This window comes from Lissotriton helveticus, chromosome 2_1 (assembly GCF_964261635.1).
Source record: "Lissotriton helveticus chromosome 2_1, aLisHel1.1, whole genome shotgun sequence".
Taxonomy (NCBI): Eukaryota; Metazoa; Chordata; class Amphibia; order Caudata; family Salamandridae; genus Lissotriton; species Lissotriton helveticus.
In genome coordinates this window covers 1,988,733,501-1,988,754,378 of record NC_136059.1, presented here as the reverse complement: position 1 = coordinate 1,988,754,378, position 20,878 = coordinate 1,988,733,501, and the positions used below count along the sequence as shown (strand labels likewise).

The 20,878-nt window shown below is 44.2% G+C and overlaps 1 protein-coding gene across 1 annotated transcript in view; it reads right to left on the bottom strand.

Moving 5' to 3' along the window:
* MND1 (meiotic nuclear divisions 1) overlaps positions 1 to 20,878 on the bottom strand; it is a 387,648-nt gene that overhangs the window by 158,828 nt on the left and 207,942 nt on the right. The window contains exon 5 of the mRNA XM_078676946.1: positions 4,103 to 4,177. Coding sequence (XP_078533072.1) covers positions 4,103 to 4,177 — 75 coding nt within the window. The remainder of the gene's footprint in view (positions 1 to 4,102; positions 4,178 to 20,878) is intronic.

Sequence of the window (20,878 nt, the reverse complement as noted above, 5' to 3'; positions counted from 1 at the left end):
ATATAATTGATATAATGTTTCCAAACCCTTACTTGATCAATGAAAGGGTTGGCAAGTGATGGTTCCACTCCCCTGCGTGACTCCTGCGTTGTTCCTACGCCCCACCTACTGCTGAGAGACAGTAGAATAGACTGTAAGAAAATAGTATGTGTCAGGTTTGAATTTATAGCACCTTCAACTGAGAAAGAACATTTCTTTGTGTCCACCTTTCCTGGATCAGGCCAGTTCGAGCATGCGGCCAAACTGCGGCATGAGAAAGGAGACACCTGAACAAAAGGACTGTCGCCAGGAGCACAGCACTGCAACCCATCATCATAACATAGATGGGTAACCTGTCAATCTTTGCATTCTGTGCCCTGATCTGTCCAAGAAGCAAGAGCGCACTAACCGCCTACAGATGGCTAGAGTTTGTCTGGCTACAATACACAGAGCAGGGTACATTCTAAGATGCACCCCATCCCAAAGAATACATAGTGACTGAGTGCCTTTTGGTGCATGTTTGCCACATAACTGTATAATCCTTACAGGGTGGACAGATGCACTTTGTAACTATTGTTACCCCCAAAAGCTGAGTAAAGCATTAAATGTGAGTAGCTTGTTGGCTCAGAGCCAGCTGCTGCGGTTTCCAAAGGCAGGAATACGTGATGGTCTCAGCGGAGAGTAGTGAATATACTCAAAAATCAAGAAAAAGATTGGCAGCTGATCTGACCTAAAAAAAAGAATGAGGTGGAGTGACTGTGTGCAGACAACAAACTTTAAGTCCAACCATAGATCTAGGCCAAGCTGCTCAACATGCACCGAGTTACGATGCATGCCGGGACAAAAGACTGTTTCAGCTTTGTTGTCTAACCAAAGGCACTCAAGATGCACGAGTGCACCTCTTCAAATGTATCACTTCACCACGCCTGAGACAGACTGGCCTAGAAAACGCACCTACCAGGTGAGATGTTTGAAGAGTCCTGAAGACCTTGGGTAGACCGCTGGTGAAGATGCACATCCCTGAATCACCCCTTATTCTGAGGATTCTACCCTGCATGGTGTCTAAGAGTACATCTATGTTCGGAGCAGATATCCATCTAAAGGTGGTTCATAAACATCTCCAGGAGTATTCTTGGGAAATCTATGTAAGCCCTACATTTCAGATCCATATTAATTCAAGCTGAAAATCCCTGAGTAAATTAGGAGAGGAGCATTTGTTCACTTAACCTTCGCACACACAGGGCAACAATTTTCCATATGGAGAACAGCCTTCCCATACAACTCCCTGCAATTAATAATTTCAGGTGTATTCTCTGTCCATTCTCACTCTGGGAACATGGTGAGAATGGTCATACAAAATGTGTGCCAAACCCACAAATCTGGGGGTGAAGGTCCATGCATCTGTCATAGATGCTCCCAATACCCCGACACTGCTCCTTTCCCACCCCAACCCTAAACTTAGGACTTACTTGTGCACCTAAATTACACTTGAATGGGCAGAAAAGTGTGTAAACCAGGCCTTTATTAATTCTCTTCCCGTAACCATTCCGTGAAGACCAAAGGTCAATACTAAGAGTAGAAGATATGACAATATTGATACTATAAGACAGTCTGTCAGAACTGGAGGTAATGCTAGAAGGAACAAACTGCACAACAATATACCTCTGAGAGGCAGAGGCATCCATAAAAAAGACAAGCATTCGGCAAATACACTGTGGAGAACCTCCTGGTCAATGTGAAGAGAAGCTCTGAAATAGACACCAAGGCTTTAATATATATGCAGAAAGTTTGAGAAGCTCACGTTAACCTGAAATGAGCGTCCAATGACTGAAAGAAAATGGAAAACCACAGAAGTACCTTGGCCTGTAAAGAAATGCCCACATGGCGCTATGTATAGCAATAACATTAATAAGCAACATTCTGTCTAGAAATTCCTATCAAACCTAACCACTTGCATCTGAACCCCCACAGGTTATCCAGATAGGACGATTGAATCCCAGATTAGAAAAATGTATTTGATTGTGCAAGTGGAGCTCTAGAGCAGGGGGCTGGATCCATGCCAGATTTTGAGCATATTCACATTTAGAAAATTGAGGTTATCGTGAAAATCTGGCATGGATCCGACCCTCCATGACTGACACTGGAGAACTCTGCTCTAGAGGAAGAACTTCGGGATAACATTTTTCTATAAAAAAAACTATCACATGCAGATGGGATGTGCAATTAGTTCCCACAAGGCATGCACGGGAGAGAGCTTAAAGTAGGAGAAATAATATTACCTTTTTGTGACTATTGTTTTAAAGGCCATTTACCATTATGAATACCAGCACGCTTTTCAATCTGCAATCACATTTTAATCACCTGAAATCAGACTGAACCATAGAACTGATCAGTAAGATACTCTATTATACATATTTTCCCTTTTGGCAGACCTTGTGCTAGCATGAAAGGGCAAAGAAAAACAAGCTAAAATAGAAAGAGGGCTCGCAGTCCGCTACATGTGAGGGCCAATCCAGACTCCGCACCCCCTGATCCCTTCAACTACACTCCTTACACCCTGCTGTAGTGGAGCCGGGCAGGAGGAGACGCCTTTGAAGGGCCTCATCAAGCCCCAAAAGACTTTTAGAACAAGCAACAGCGAGGTAGAATTGGCGAAAGTGGCGATTCACCCAGCCCAGTGAAATGATACAAGTAAGGTATCAGCAGAAGTGTGAGGAGCAGGACAGGTAGAAAGCTGATAAATCCAAGGGCACCAGTGGCCTTTGGAGTACACATTGCCCTTTTCCAGGACCACGGGACAGAATGAGGAGAAACAAGTTTTCTGGTGCTAGCCCATAGAAAGCATTGCATACGAAGGGTGTCTGTTCCTGCAGCAACCACGCTCCCCCGCTTAGTGTAGAGGTTTGTTCTCAGAAAACCATGGTAAGATTCAGAACAAAAAATCCAGAGCATCCGTTGCTAAGAAATAAAAGCGTGTCTTGGCGATAACATGACATCAAGAGCGCATGACTTCACTAGGTAAGCTGCTGCAAACAGCATCCCACAAATGAGGCATGGTGTGAAGTCAGCTTCCATTGGCACTCACCATGAAAAACTGATGGAAGAGAAGATAAGTGCTCGACACAACGTGCAGACTCCTTCCAAGTGCTGGCAAGGGATACACACGAGGCAAACAGTTAATAACGTGTCTGAATGCACAGAACAAATCAGAGCACGTTCATAAACGATTTCTCGAAGGAAACGCGGTACTGAGGAAGTGTGCAGTTTGTTAGAAGGAGTGGGCCACCAGCTTTACTAAAGGACATGCATGCACAGTTTGGTTAGCAAACTATTTACATTTTTTTGATACCCCGAAGAGCAGTTTAAATTAGCCAGAGAAGCGTGCTCCCCGGTAGGGGCCCTCTCCCACAGTTTGGCAATACATAGGAAGGCAACCAATTAGTAAACAAAATACAGATCTATGTAAATGGATTGGAACATACGACTAAGGCAAGTTCCATAATGTACTGGTACAAGAGCACTTGGGGGAGGGGACCCTACTGTCTTAAAAATCTTTATATACCGAGAGTTCATTCAGAGAGTATTCAGCTAGCATCATGCTCAGAGGAGGAAAATCAACGACTATGCAAAGATAACTCTTACACAGCTAACCTGATGGATAAGCATTAACATTGAAACCTAACATAGGAAAGTGACTTTGGGGACACATCTCTTGAAAATGGAAATGCAGGAACAAGGGGTCGAGGTCCCCAGAATTAATAAGGGAATTATGAAGTTTCAGAGTCCCAAAACTATAACTGATATTTTTATGATCCCACGGAAAACCATGCATGCCCATTCTTCAGGTATCATGTGCTAGACCTCACCTCCAAGTGAAAGAATGTGAACCTAACTAGGCGAACCTGAAAAAAACCAGCTAATTTACTAGTTGAAAAGAAAAAAATAATTGTGTTCAGCTTTGTGTATGGAGGTTAATCTCTGATATTAGCACTTGTCCACCCACGTCTTTTCCGTGAAAGGTACTTTTACAGAGTTGTACATATGATAAAATAGTACTATTAATTTCTATACAACAAGTTTACATCTGATGCTATGAATTCAAAGAAGAGAAGCTCTGATTTACTGTATCTTGGCGTCCAACTTTAGCTTTTTCAATGCTCTGCTGTAAGGCCTTTTTCTTCTGGATGCATTCCGAATTCTAAAGGAGGGAAAGAGGATATGATGTTATACTTTCATTCACATAAGCACACGCCCATATCATCTCATGCATTTCAGTTGAACTATTGGACTATAAACTCACAGTTACAATACATTCAATTTTCTAACGAGGTTCGTATTTGACAAGTTTTAGAATTATCGTTAAATATCTGTTAGAGGAAGAATAGGGAGGAAGCATAAGCAGTTGTCATTTCTAGTTACTGTAAACGTAGCAAGGGAATACAACCTTATTCATGGAGTTAATACCGCTTCGGAGCAAATATTTATGTTGTTTAGATAATAAAATACGAAAATGTGGTAGCCGTTTTAGTTAGAGCCATTTAACAACTACTTTTATCATTACAAATATTGTTGTTAATGTTTTCAGGTGTCAAATGCCTAAGCATGAAAATGTACTTAATTTTTTTTTTAATCTTTATTGGCATTTCGGAATTCCGCAGACACTATTTCAAAGGAATACACAGGAATAAAATCAGACCCATCACCCCCTCCCCCTCGGCAGAGAGAAGGGAAGGACTGCAATCCATCAATTCCATATACAGAGGCACTCCATTTCTCAGAGGAGGATATGGAAAGAGAGAAAAACAACGTTACATACGATTTTTTTGCAATGGTGATACATAGGCATTCCTAATGTGCCTCTACATTATGCCCACGGGGACCCATGCCAACTTTCAACATAGTAACTCCCACCAACCCCCTCCTTCCCTCCCCTTCCGTGTAGGTCCTAAAGCCAGGAAAGGCGTTAGGATATACATGGTTGTCTTAGGCTGCCCATTGTGAATTTAGCCATTGCCTATGGGCTATCACTTACCATGATTCTCAGGCACTAGTTGCATTTCCCCCTCCCCGGCAGCCTCCAGAGTCCCCGAAGCGAGTGTGTCTCTGAGCACATATAAGACCATGCCTAAAGATCACCAGCGGGATTTTCATTGTTCCAGAAAATTTTTATTTGTACCGTTTCCGCAGTCGCCCACTCACATATATCTAACCCATTCCTCTGTCTGTGTGGGCTTAGGGCAAATACATCCTATAACAATGCGTCTCTTTACTAGTACTAACGCCAGGAGAACAAAGCATCTATTTAGCTTCTTGTGTTTTGGTGTGAGTAACAAACCCAACAACACTTGTCTGATCTTCCTAAGGATCCCCATCCCGTGGCCATCCGGAGGTGTGCAAGTAGATTGTCCGAATAAGAGAGTAGTGTCAAACAAGCCCAAATCATATTGAGAAAATCTGCTGCCCGTGATCTACACCTTGGACATTCATCTGTGCGAGCCGGATATATTATGTGTAATGTTCGTGGGCTGAGGTATACCTGGTGAACAAGGTTTATTGAAGAAACTTAAACCGGGCATTGGAGCTTACTTTCTGAACCCTGTCATGCACTCTTACCCATTCTCCCTCTGACAGAGACTTCTCAGCCAGTGCATCCCATTTTAACTGCACAGGGAGAGCCCCAAATGGTACATCGTCTCATAAGGCTCGATAAAGGTGGGACACCAATCGCCTGCTCTGTGCCATATATAGAATTAGTTTTAGTGTATTAGTACTGGGGTGCTCGTCCGGGAATGATGCCCAAATCTCCTGTGCTTCTCTCGATATCTTTTCATATTGTAGGAATTGTCCTGTTACCAAATTAAAGGTGGAGATCACCTCTTCGCTGGTGATACATTTTACCATCAACGTACAAACGCACCCTTCTTTCCTCCATTGTGTACAGACAGAATCAGCGATACAAGCAAATGGACGCAGCGCCCACAGGGGCATATCCAGAGCATAAGGGGCATGCTGCAACACCCGTTGCACCACATTTTCCCAGGCTATATTTACATGTTGTACAATGTGTGGAAGAGATGGGGGGGGGGGTGTTTGGCACCAGTTGCAAGCATCAGGAGCTCCGGCAGCGGAGTGCCCGCCAAGAGTCTACTCTCCCAATTATCTTCCCTATCCAGCCAATATATTGCATGCCATATAGTAAAATTCTAAACAAGAAACCTCTAGCCTTTCATTATCCAATGTTCTCTGTAGTGTTGCTAGGCGTACTCTCCTGCACTTGTTGCCCACAGGAGATCTGCCAGTAAGTCATCTAGTGTCTGGAAGCAATGCCATGGGACTATATAGAGCGTGTGTTGTAAAGCATTCAAAACATCAGGGTAGAATAATAATTTTTACAATTGCAATCTGGCCCATAAGGGACACTGGTTGGTCGTGCAAAAATCGCATGGAGCCGCGTAATCTGTTAATCACTCTTCCAATGTTACGATCTAGATAGGAAGAGGCTATGTTTGCCAGTCAGATCCCAAGTATCTTGTTCCCTCGGTCACCCATGGTAACTCCCCCTGTGGGAACTCACAGTGTGGTTTTCCCGCCAGTCTGCCTATGGGGGATCAGCTTGGATTTCCCTGGATTGATACAGAGACCCAAAACCTCTCCAAATCTTTGTTGCTCTGGAAGGATGAGAGGCACCGAACACACCGTTCACCAGAGGTAAACCAGAGTATCATCAGCATAAAGGGAGATCACATGATTGCTCAGCCCCAGCTTGATCCCCCAGTGTCCCATTCAATCCTGCAGGGCGCCTGCCAAAGGTTCCATAGCCACCGCAAACATGAGTGGTGAAAGTGGGCAACCCTGACGGGTGCCCCAGCAAAGGGCAAAATGTTTAGATACCAAGCTTACAACTCATATTCTGGCCATATGGGTCACGTAGAGTAATTTGACCCAATTGAGAAACCCCCCTCCTGCTCCAAGCCACTGGAAACCTTGCCATATATAGGGCCATTTTACCGAATCAAAGACCTGTTTGATATCTAATAGTGCCAGTGCATAATCATCCTCCATCAGACGTAGGACATGCCACACATGTGCCAAGCATCGCAGATTATAAGAGGTACTACGCTTAGGTATAAACCCCGCTTTGTCTGTATGGATAAGGTGGGACACCTTTGGGAAAAGGCATGCCACCAGGATCACACTAAGTATTTTCACATTTATATTTAGAAGGGAAATTTGTCTGCAGGAGTTGGCTAGTAGAGGGTCCCTGTCAGGGTTTGGTATCATGGCCACCACTGCCTCTCGCATGGAGGGCTGTAAGGTGCCAGCCGCGAATGCTTCGTTCTAGACCTCCATAGGCGGTCAGCCAGCAGGGGGCGAACTCCTGATAGAACTCCGCCGGCAGAACATCGCTTCTGCAACTTTTGGCAGATTTGAGATGCTGAATAGCTATCATGATTTCTTCTTTTTTTTCGGGCCAAGCATGCAAATGTTCACATTGGAAAGATCTGGGATTACAAAAAGCTATTAAAAGGTAAAAATCTGCAGGCAACTATGTATGAAAAATAAAAGGACCTTGCATGACTTAACAACTGCTACTACAAAAACTGTTACTTGAAAATACAATCTAGGTGACTTGGATGTCAACCAATATTGCTGTGCATTCCTGATTTCATTACAAGATGGGAAGATAGCATTATGCATTAACTCCTTTTAACAGAGATAAACTCCCCAATAAGATTTGGTAAGAAACAATTCGCTCTAGTTCTAGTCTTTCTTTTTTACGAGCAGAACAATGAGTGGTAAAAACAATATAAATCACATAACAGCTCACCCCTTATCACAAGATACATCAAGACATATTCTAAAATAAAAGAGTTAAATACACTTTATACCAATAAAGTGAACACATTAGGAATCATATACAACTAATTAAGCACATCTTCATAGTTTGATACAAAAAAGTCTGTTTAGTTTCTCCACGGCATATTTGATTTGTCATATACAAACAATTCAGCTACCACATCAACTGACATTGGGACTTTTAAGTGATCCATTAACGAACAACAGTTTGCCAATAGCATAAGCACATACACACATATAATCTACAATTTGTCAGCCTTTCATAATAACCATCACAATAATCACATTCTGCGGACATACTACCCTGCCTGTTTCCACTGTCGCAAATGAACAAGTTACTTACATTCTGTAACAATCTTTCTGGTGGATACTTTTTCAAACTGCAGATTCTTCACCTTAGAATACACCCCAGGCACCAGACTGGATCTAGAGAATTTTGCAGCACATGTACAGCAATGTGGCAAGTGGTGTGTTGCAGCTCAGCACTGGCTTCATACCACCTCAGAAGTGATTGGGCAGAACCAATAGATCTTGCAGGAATGTGTGGTAAAGCGTCCTTTCCCCGGGGTTTGGCAGTCAAGAAAATAGTGCTTCATGAACATGTGTACCAACAACCATGTCGCAGCATGGCAGATATCAAGGACAGGTACCCCTTGGGTCAATGCAGTGGTAGCATTTATGGCACTGGTTGAATGGGCTCTCAGACCTTCTGTGGGTTGCTTCTTTGCCAATCCACAGCATATTTTAGTGCAAAGGACTGTTCACCACAAGTTAGTTACTCTTCTGCACAGCCTTCACTTTCTTTGCTACAGAGAACTCCACAAAAAGCTGATCATCACTCAATAACCCTTGATATGATCTATGTTACAGATTAAAGCCTTTTTGGTGTCCAAATGTTGGAACCTTTCCTTCTCTTTGAGGGATTAGAAGGAACAAAGAATGCTGGGAGAATAATGACTGCCCAATATGGAACGGTGTCATGACATTTGATAAGCAGGTGGCTAAAGTCCGTACAAAGCAGTAGTATAGGTTGGTTGCACTGATGATGCTTGCAGTTCATTCACGCAACGCGCAGACATAATCACAATAAGGAGGACATTCTTCAAGGTCAGGAAATCCAGCAAACAGCTATGCATAGGCCTGAACTGCGTACACATGAGGAATGTCAAGATCAAGTTAAGATCACACTGTGACATCACAAACAGTTTGAGAGGAATTATGGATGTCAAACTTTAATAAGTGGTGAACAGGTGTTCGTGACAAGGATGGTTGGTTCTGCAAATGTAAAAAAGCAAAAAGATCCAAAAAATAACCATTTACAGTGTCCACTGCAAGACACTGTCGGGCTAAAGACAAAACATAAGGATTTACAACAATTTTGCCTCTAAGGATTCAGTGGCCCAAGCACCACACAAGGATACAAATTTGTCTGAGTGCCCAGCATAAATGGATTTCGTGAAGGGGTGCTTGGCAGTGGCCTTGCACCAACTCTAGACGTGGACGGTGCTAGTTATTTGCCAGATGATGTCTACTCATTTACTGTGCTCTGGCACTGATTTACCCTCACCAGCTGGTCGCTGACCCAAAAGATGCCCTGGCACTATAACCACCTCTAGAAATACAAAGCCTTGTCGGACAGGACCCAGGGGCCTACCTCGCTATGCATGCTACACTACCATACGATTGTGGTGTTATGCGTGAGTGCCTTTATCAGTCTTTCCTTGTTGGACAGCAGGAAGGCCTTTAGGGGCAGAAGAATGACTTATAGCTTCAGTAGGTCCTTTATGATGGACCCATTGGGATTTTAGATTCCACTATAGGGCTTGCATATGTCATCTGGTCTAACTGACAAGAAGGATGCATGAGGCTAAGAAGTCATTGCGCCACCTCACCTGGAACCAAGATTCAGATTGAACATCTAGATCATAGTCTGTATGTTCTTGACTTGGTGCTCTGGAGGAAAAAGCTTATTCTCCACCAAGTCCAATGAGTGGAAGCCTCTGTGACGGAATCAGGTGGACTTTGGCTCATTCATGGTGAAACCCAACCATGATAAAAGTTCTGCTATTGTCAAGGGGTGGTACACAACTTACTCGAGCCACCCTTCAGCAGCTAAAGTCGATGTACAAGAATACAGGATCCTAGGAACTCCAAAGATGGGCAGCGACCACTGCTATCAGTTTAGTGAACATCGGCAGAACACTGGTAAGGCTGAATGGGAGTACGGCAAACTCAAAATACTCCTGGCCCACCCTGAACTGCAGGCAATGCCTGTGGGACTGCAGGACAGGTATATAAAAATAAGTGTCCTGCAAGTCCAAGCATGAAGTGCCCCTCTTTTTTTTCAGGATGAAGAAAAAGCGGGAACAACAAGCACCATCTTTCATAGAGTCGGGTACCCTCTTTATGGCACCGTTGGAGAGCACTATGTGTACCCACCTCTAGCAGGATTGACAAGTGCTCTGCTGAAATTCGTGTGAGAGAGATATTGAGTGGGGAGGAGAGAAAGAGTAGGGTGCAGCCTGTTTAACTTAGATAATTTGCATCACAAGAAACAGGCATTTGCAATGTAATAGGTCTCGCATTAATGTGAGTTTGTGCTATTGGCATTGTAAATGACAATACCTTTTATTTATAGTTTTGGTTTTAAAACATAAATAAAAGGCATTGTTATTTACAATACCAATAGTTTAAACTCTCGCAAATGCCAGACATATTGCAATGCAATAAAGGGCCTTCTCGACATATAAAATAGTGCAGTGAAGAAGATGTGTAAGTGTTGTAAATTACACAGACACAAAGTGTGAAGTGAGAGTTAAATATGATCCGAGCTTTAAACATTAACAAAGCGCTCCAACACCTTTATTCCAGTGGTCCTTGGCGTAGGCAGGTTTAAATGTAATTTTTTTTTTTAAATGGGCGATGAACTACGATAAGCAGTCACACCAAATGACTTAAAATTAGCTATAGGAGAGGCTCAAAAGCTGTGCATTGCAGCTGAATTCGAGAGCAAACCTTTGCAGCTGGTCATTGGACTCAAACACGGGTTCTTATGCAGGAGTCTGTACAAGGGCAGCGCATGCCTCGTTTATTCTTCTACAGTAACTTGGTGGTTCTTCCCTCACATTATGATGGCAAATGTAAATATTCGAATGTGGGCTTTTTTACATTTGGCCTGTTTATTTGCACGGCGGCAGTTTTTGCAATCTGCACGGTTTATATTCAGCTCGGCTGGGCCTGCCTGCAGTTCTTAGCAGAACTGCAACACATCTGCTTTACAGTGATTTCGCCTGTGTCATCAACTTGTAAATCAGAGTTTTACTGTGCCTGCACTGAGCTGCTTTAAAGGGCTGCAGAACACCGACATCCTGTCAGAACACACACACCTTTATGGAAATGCAGCACTCTTCAAGAGGCTTGGTTTTATCTAAAGAGCTTAAGGCCAACAGTGTTTTATACCCCCTAGGCTCCTGCTATAATCACTAGGGTCTCCCTTTTACTCCCTCATTCTCCGCGCCCCTCCTTCTGTGCCTTTCACTCTGACACGATTACTGTACATTACAAATTTCAACCAATGAGAAGCGCAGGTGCGTTTGCGTGTTTTAGTTGTAAACACGTGATAACTGGTAAGGAGTTATATTATTCCATGGTGTGCTCTCAGCTCTGCTAATGTTGACAAACCAGATGTCCATGGTACTTTGGGTAACAGAAACAACTCCTCCGTTGGCAATGTTGGAGCATAATTTCCTGAAACTAAAGTTTTCATGTTGTGTTTGTGAGGTATTTGCACGCACTTTTGGTGCCAATGTGTTTGCTGACTATGCGCTTCTTTGGTGAATTAAATAAAACAGTCAATAGCGCTCGTTCCATTTGTTGTGATACTCCACACTCAGTGGCACCCACTTAACGAATCTATACCGTTTACACAAAAAACTTCAGGTTGAGATGCGTGCTCCCTAATTAGCACCTATCTCTTGAAATACGGCTCCTTTACAAATTCAAATCACATTTATGCCTCAAAACGACACCCTATTTTACTGAATTCAGAAAGGTCAGCGCTACATTTTAGAATTTAAGTCGTTACTTTTCACAATTATGTGAACAACGGGAGATAAAAACTAGCTTTACAACTTTCAGGCCGTGCTTTTGTCGATAGAAAATTGAGGCTGTGCAAGCTATCTAGCCAAGAATGTCGGTGCAAATCAGCACTAGCATTTTCTCAACTGTCGGGAAAATGAAAAAAATGCGTGACCTTTTTTCCCTTGTGCTTTAGCTGGAAACATTGCAAGCTAAAGCGCGGGTGCCGCGATTGCTTAAAATGTAAAGAAAAATATTTTTTTCTATTTCTTTACATTTTAAGCAATGGCTGCACCCGTGCTTTAGCTTATGATGTTTACAGCTAAAGCGCGAGTCGGCGACTGTAACAAAAGCAAGGAAATAAAACAAAAATTGTGGCCACGCCTTTTTTTCCTATTTGTTGACTTTTGTTACAATAGCTGACTCGCGCTTTAGCTGTAAATCATAACCTAAAGCGCGGGTGCAGCCACTGCTTCAAAAGTAAAGAAATAAATAAAAAGGTTTTTTTTCCATTTCTTTGCTTTTGAAGTCATCGTGGCACCCGCGATTTAGCTTAAGTTGTTTAAAGCTAAAGCGCGGAAAATGGTAACAGGGACCAGACACACACAGCATTTCCCTTGCGAGAGCGAGCAGGGGCACCATCTGTTTGCAAGATAATTATAAACAGATGTCGCCAAAGTTTGCTCCCACAAGGGAAACGCCAAATGTGCACTCGTTACAGTGCAAAGTAATGCAAAACGTGCCCAAAAAGCTGATTTATTCCAAAAGGTCCCCTCCTAAGCAGCGCATGTGCGCTGCGTAGGCGAGACCTAGGAAAGACTTCCTACTTTTCGGAAACTAAATGAATAGCACTAAAGCACCGTCTGTACCTAATTGTAACTTTTTGTTTTTACATTCCTTTCGTATCGAGCCTTTCTAGTAAAACAATGAAATTATTTGCCTTTTTGGTTTGTCAATGCGCATATAATCTTCAATATAATTTTATATATACTGAATGTCTTAAATTCATCCTATCTCAATCATCATTCCGAGGCTGTCATGAACACTCTGACATGTTGATTTTGATATATACTGCTAAATACCAATTTTTTTTTCCTTGTTAAATTCTGGCAAGCTTGAAATAGTAATATATAAATGAAGGCAGGGACTGCCCCAGGAAATGGGAAAAGATATGGCATAATTGGGAATCCTATCATGGACTGGCCCAGCAGGATAGGAGCGGATACCTCATATCGACAGACATGATACTCCCTCTGCAGTGGAGGCTCCAGACTGAGGTAACAAAAAGGTGGGGGCGGACGGAAGTACTTGGGAGGTGAAAACCCATCCACTGTTATGAAGTTTTGTGTATGTGATAATGAAAATTGTAAACGTCATTGCTTATCTATAAAATATTAAATAAAGTGATGTTTAAAAAAAATTCTGTCAGGGTTGAACTATCGAAATGTAAGGAAGAATACGAAATTTATCGCACATGATAATTATCAGGTGTGCTAAACATCACTACTCATGATTGCAATCCATGCATAAGGATGTGTTTGCCGAGGAATTGTGATTAAATGGACAAGCTATAACCAGGCCTTTCTCCAAGTTTCTTATTGTGCTTGTTGGCCAGTTTTAAAATCCTATCCTCGTTGGCATCAAACAACAAGCATTTACAATGCAACGGTTTCGCCTTAGGAGAAGTTAGAGCTATTGGCATTGCAAATGACAAAATTTGTATTTATGTGTTGGTTTTGAAAACAGATAAATAAATGGCATTGTCATTTACATTGCCAATAGCTTAATCTCTCGCAAATGTGAGAACTATTGTACCCTACGGACGAGCTCAGCAGACAGCAATTACTACCACCCACACACACACCCAGAGCCACACACACACACCCAGAGCTAGCCACACACAGGTGGACGAAAAATGGGATTAGTCGCTGCCCAAGGGAAGCCTATATCTCTGCCAAGCCAAGACCATCAAGATGGGTTGTCCCTAGATCCGTTAGGACAGCCATCCCTCCATAATTGTATTGCATTTGATCTAATTCCTAGTTCATGAACAGGTTCAGGTGTCCTCTCACCATGAGGGGGCCTTTAGCCCATTCCAATGTAAGGTCTAGTCCTCAGAAAAAGAATTGCTCCTGGCCCTGGTTCAGTGAGTAAAGTGACACAAGTGAGAGGGATTGATTTCTATTGATACCCCACAATCCCACCTATTTCCCCTCCTTTTTCTTCCAGTGGTCTTTAACTTTGAACAACACCCTCCTCAAATAAGAATTACCACACCTGCTGTCTTCCTTGTGGATGAAGAAAAGAAGTGGGAGGAGAAGGTCTTCGACCTGGGGCGAGCCTAGTCAGTGGGGATATAGAAGGCCCATGTCCATATTTAGTAGTGCGAGTTCATACAGAAGCCATTAATACTTTGCAGGGATATTTACTCATATTACTTTAGGTGGTTATGATCAATTGTGTCATGTAGATCTATAAGTGAGCTGCAGGTAGTCTCTCAAAGCACTTCTGTGTGGTGGGCTTCTGGAGAGGTCAGGTGTGTAAATGTGGAATGACCCCCCTATAGTGAAGTCTGTAAAACAGATAGTGGTCCCATTGAAGACTGTATTAGGTGGTCTGGTTTGGCAATGGGAAGCATCTGATTTCTTTTTATTGAAATGCTGCTGGAGTAAATCTTTAAGTGTGCCTTTACTTTTATTTCTGGCAACCACCATGGTTGGTCTGTGGCACGGGCCCCTCTTAAACTGCTAGACAGCATGTCTGGATCTGTTTCAAGCCTTGTCAGCCCAGGGGAGGTAGTCCTGAAGGGCTCAAAACAGTGGGCGCTCAGACCAAGCAGCGTTCCAACAGGAGGAAGGACACACACACTAAAAGTGTTTGTGGTGAACATTCAAATCCGTGCCTGGATGTCCCCCTCTCAGCATGCTAATTAGCAGGGCCCAATCCAGTTCCTCCCCAGTGGTTGCCACCTTCAGCTCCAGGGCTCAGGGCAACGTCTTAACTGCACCAGTCTCAATGTTTGTCCATTTAGGCCCACTTTGCTAGTCGTTTTACACCAAGCAATCCACAGAGACTGCTCCACCTGTGTTAGGGGCCCAGGACTCACCAGCAAATATGTTCTTTCATGCGGGGTTGGCTCACCACGGGTCCCCCGCAGCACCACCAGTCCAAAACACAGGATTACCGAACTGTTATATTTTTGTGAAAATTCTCGCTGAACAAAACGCCAGAGTATTGTGGTGCATTTCCGCCTGTTCCACGTTAGCACAATTCAGCTTCCTGCTTAAAAATGTAGCTTGGGAGATGAGCATGTGTGAGGCCACATGGTTAAAGTTTCTGCCTCCGCACAATCAAGGGGCATTTAAAGTGAGCCACGGCAGAGCAGAGACTTGCTCGTCTCATACTGTTACCTTGTGCCCACGGCCACACGGCTGCAAGATCCTACATAACCACTCGTGCAAATTGCACCATATATAGTGTTTTACACCCCACGTTTGGAGTGGGATGAGCACGTAGATTTAGAAGGATGCATGGCAGCAATATACTCAGGTACTGCTTTTACCGGCGTGCATTTCTTAGCGCGCTTAAGGTGTTAAATGCCATTTACACGGTTAAATTATATACTGACATGCTTTTAGTTCAAAGATGTATTTCTCTTTAGCACGTTTATGCCGCCTGGACGAATGTCGTCATGTATACGTGGTGCCTGCTAAACTTTCCGGCAGGGCTTTAAACACCATCGCATTAAAATTAAAGATGAACGCAGCCTATCACTTCTTTCAAGCTAGGCTTCCCTGTCAGCCTTTAAGCAAACATCTAATAATCATGTTTGTCCTCTTATGGGAGATATTCACAAGCTGTAACTCGTCCAGACATCACCTAGGTTTCGTGTGTGTATGTTTAAAGTGTCTGATGATCCGAAAGTTCCAGAAAAATGTATTATTTATCGAAGCAAACATTGCGGGAGGTTTCTAGGCAAACAAGACCATCCATTTGCCTTTCAATGGCTGCATGGAATACCGCAATGCATGTGTAGGGGGAATTAGAATAGGAGGGGATGGGGTGGGGGATGGGTGGGGGTCTCTGGTACGTTGATTTGTGGTAATTCTTGCAAATGTAAGGTCTAACTAGTCAGGGTATGCAGGGAGCGAGACTCCACTGTCCCTCCTGCCTTCGTGGTCTGCTGCAGTGATACCCTGCACTGAGCGTTCAGTAAAATCATGTGTTGGACACCAAAAATATCACCTGTGCCTCAATGAAGCTGGAAGTTACACAGCACCAATTAGGAATTCACCAGTGCGATCTCCACTTGTCCAAGCTAATTTAATATTTAACAACTTTAATTTCTTCTATCGCCTCTAGTGAAATACTCCCCCCCCCCCCCCCATATCCACTTCTCGTTTCCAACTGCAGTGCTTTGCCTTACAAAGAAGGGGATGCATGTATTTTTGTCAAATTGCTACTCTTTCTCGGAATATTTGCTCCAATTAAAGCCAGCTTTATTGTTTAAATCTTTTTTATTAAATTTCAAAAATCTCAAAAATATAGCAGAGCAAGGGCAACGTAGGCCCAAAGTGGCTTGGATACTAAATTCAATAAGTCGAAGTATAAGAATGAAATGCCTGAACATGAAATTAAACTTACTCTAAACCCCCGACCCCTCCCTTCCCTCGTCCCACTCACCGACTGTCTTCTGGCGGGCGGGGCTCTCCTCCTCACACGGGAGCCTTGCTCCCTGCAGCACTCCTCCGGCGGTCGCTTTGGGGCCGCGGGCGGGGTTCCTCTCCTCCTGGGCTCTCCTAGATGCAGCAGGGCTCCCTCGCATCACGGGAGCCCTGCAAACCGGCCGCCATGCTTCTTTCTTCCCCCCGGGCTGCGGGGGCGGGCACTTCCGGCCGGCCAACCACTTCCGGGTCGCTGCGGGCAGCGCAGCGGCCCTTCTCCTTAGGTAGGCAGGCGGGGGCTGATTTTTACGGGCAAATGCCGGGTGTAACCACAAACGGTCCAGATGCCGGGTGGGCGAGGGGGGGGCGGGAACGGCAAGGCACGCCCACGGACTTCCAGTGTGACACGGACAGCGGGAGGGGGTGGGAACAGGCACAAGGACAGGTGGAAGGGGGTGGCAGGAAGGCTAGAAAAACAAAGCAATGACCTGTACTTCGTAAAAAATAAAAAACGAAACTCCGCCCACCGCTGCATTACTACACAGAGGGAACGCCCAGGGAAAAAATCGCGGGAACGCCCCCGAATCTGGTCCGGCCTTGACGGACAGATCTCTGTTCCAATGGCTAGCCTCCATTTATGGAGCTAGCCAATGAAACAGAGGGCGTATTCCAAGAGTCCCTTACTGAAGACTACAGATTTCTCTGGAGGCGGAGCTAAGAGCTCCGCCCTCCAGCGAAACCTAAAAAGCCCTTGCAGTACACCGAGAGCATCAGCGCCTCTTTCCCGGAAAGCACCGTTGTCTTCAGAGGTAGTGCCGGAGACTTTAAACCACAACAGATGCAGAGAAACACGCATCAATAAGATGAAAACTACCGAACTTCTCAAGTGCTTTGTAGGTAATATTAGAAGTAATAGACCTAGAAGTGCTGAAAACGCACACGGTGGAACAGAGCGCTAAGAAGCCTGGAAGCAACGAGGAAACCATTTGTTTTATGGTATAATTAAATTTGTATTCCTAAAATGCCTTCAAGCAACAAGACGCAGCCCTGCTACTGCAACCACTGAGAGTTTCTGTCTCAGCTGAAAGAACGACGCTCTTGTTATGCACTTATGGGTTATTTCTAGACCAAATATAATTACGTTTACCACCTTGACTGTAGGCAAAAAGGCAATCTGAAATTATGCAAAACAAGGCCAGAATATTTTCTGACTGTAACAAGAAATTATGCGCATACATTTACGCTATGAAAACACACTTGATATCACTATTTAAGACATCTTACAAAAGACTATCGCTTTTAGCATTCGCTTTTTAGAATTAACACATGATGCTAGAAGCGAGGATTAGTGGCAACAGATTGTTCTGGTAAAAAATATAACAAGCATTGGCTTAGAACGTCTGCATTTGAGGGCTGACAAAAGCAATAAAAAGTACCTTCCCCAGTACAAAACAATTTTAAAAAGTAATGATTTGTGTGTAGTAAGGAGTCCTTTAGGACCTAACAGGCAAAATGACCGTCACGCCGGACTTGACTGTCTTGGAAGTAGTGCTTCATAAATGTGTGTAAGGAAGCCCACATTGCTGCATGATAGATATCCAGGAGAGGAACTCTGCAAGCTAACGCTGTGGACATGGCTTTGGCTGATAGAGTGAGCAAGCAAACAATCAGTGGGTTGCTTTTTAGCCAGTATGAAACAGATTTTGATGCAGAGAACAATCCATCGAAATGGTCCCCTTCTTATCTGCCTTCCCGTTATTTGCTCCACCATAACGCACAAATTCTTAATCGTCCACGCGAAACTCCCGAGTGTGATCAAGGTAGAATGACAACACTCTTTTTGGGTCCAGTCAGTAGAGTCTCGCCTCTTCTTTAGAAAAATGAGGCAAAGCGTAAAAGGCAGGCAAAGTGATGGACTGGCCTACATGGAAAGGAGTAACCACCTTCTGTAAGAAAGATGCCGTACTTCGAAGAGCCTGTTTGTCAGGGTAGGAGGTAAATTATGGAGGATGAGCAGATAGCACCTGTAGCTCACTCAAAAGGCTATTTTGATGGTCAGAGGCCTGAGTGGACAGTTGTGAGGCATCTCAAAGGGAGCGCACATCAGGAAAGGGAGTACCAGAGTAAATCTTTAGAACTGGGCCTGCTCCTAGCCAAGAGGATCACCATCACACATTGGAAGGCGAAACAGGGTCCTAGCATCGCCAAGTGGAGAGCAGAGTTCCTAAAATGGGCCAAGTGTGAGGGAGTGGGTAGGTTACAAATTGCGAATCGCACAGGGAGTGAAAAGGCGCTGGATAGGGCACGAGCCTGGGAAAGGCTAAATGTAGCACTCAAATCTCCCGCAGAAGTTGAGGACGCAGCTCAAGGTGACCCTGAGGCAGCCATGGTCTGACATGCAGACAGCTATGTGCCCACTTTGCTCCTTAATCTCATGAGTAGCGGTGGCGCTCGACACGTAAGCTTGCTATCCCTCAGCTGCAACTACCCACTGTTCCCATAACTCACCTACTGCGATAACAGTTCCTCTGGCAGCCAGCACTCCAGTGACATGTCTGGGAGGGTAGGGAGGGAGGGAGGGAGGGTTAGTTGGGGATGGGACTGTTCAATTGTTGGAAACCACTTATAGCGAGATTCATAAGCCTGGTCCGGACAGTTGACATGGACATCTTAGGGACCCAAACTGTGTCTTAATTAACCTGCTGTAAAATGTGTCTTCGCTAAATGTTGGGGGGATGTAACCAGACCGCCCTATATCCTTTTCCTTTCATTTTCTTGACTTCCTTTTTGGATGTATGGAAATCAATAAAACTTAAAAAAAAAAAATCAGGAAAGGGATTACCAGGTTAAGGGCCCACTGGGGCATAATAAAAGGTGCTGGTGGGAACATGTGTTGGAGACCTTTCAGGAAAATATATACAATAGGGGATTCGAAAAGGGATGGCTGATGTGGCAACAGCAGAAATGTCAAAATGGCAGAAAGGTAACCATTCAACGTGCCCTAATCTGAGCCCTACTGGGCTAAACAAAATACCCTGGGAAGGTGGGGTGGAACCGGATAGAAGGTCAACATGTTTATCCGCACACCATGTCACAAACCTGCTCCAAAGGTAGGCATATTCTGTCTTGGTAGAGGGAAATCTGGCTGCCAAGTTAACATTGCAGACTTCTGGCGGAAGGTGAGCAGTCAACTGTCACCGATCAATCTCCACGCATGAAGGCAAAGCGTTTTCAAGTTGGGGTGCTGAATCCCAGTCTGCTGCTGCAACAGAAGATACTCTCAAAGAGGTAGCCTGATCGCAGGAACAATGCTCATGCTTAACAGGTCGGGACACCAGAAACTATGTGCCCAATCCGGAGGCACAATAATAACTTTGGACTGGTTGTTCTGAATCTTCTAGAGAAATCTGGGCAGGTTTGGTAATGGCAGGAAGGCGTACAGGAGGCCTGAGCTCCACTCAACATGAAAAGCATCTCTGATCGAGAGCTGCTTTGGAAACTCCAGCGTACAAAACTGCTGGCAGTACACATTCTTGACAGAGGCGAACAGATCTAAGTAAGGATCTCCCCGCTGTAGCCTAGTCTAGTAGTCTTATGTAGCGCATAGCTACCGGAAGGCCGCCCAGTGCCCCGTCAGTCAACTTAAAGCCAACGTACCCAGCAAGCTATCTACCATACAGCCAGATCTTCAAGGCCTTATGAAAGGAAAGCTCATTAGACCACTGGCAAAGTGCAAGGGGAGGGTGTTCTAGAGATTGTGTGCCTGGTATGAAAAAGAACGGCAACATCACTGGGATCTCTCAAATCTGAGAATTTGTAACAAACGAGCTGAAGGTGAACAAAGTGACCTTCCAGGAATGTAATGAGTACCCAGCGATCTTAATAAGACAGGACCTCTCTTGAAGAGTGATCTATGTAGGATACATGGAGACTTAAACTGAACCCGCTTCTTAACGTGAAGCCAGTGAAGCTCTCTCAGAGCAGTTTTAGTGGAATGATTCCTGGGAAGATTCAGCAGAAGCCGTGCAGAAGCATTCTGAATAGGTTGTACCATTTTTATCACATATCAAGGTGACCCCAGGTACACCAAATTACCATAATCAAGGCGAGAGATAACCAAGGCCTGAACAATCAGTCTTCTGACTAGAAAGGGGAGTAGATTCAAAATCTTCCTTAGTAGCCTCAAGGCACAAAAGTAGTTGGCTGGCAGTTTATTTGCTTGGTGACCCATGGTGAGGCTGAAAGCTAGCCACATCCCAAGGCTCTTTATTACCCCTTTTGGACTGGGGAGTCCTTCCAGA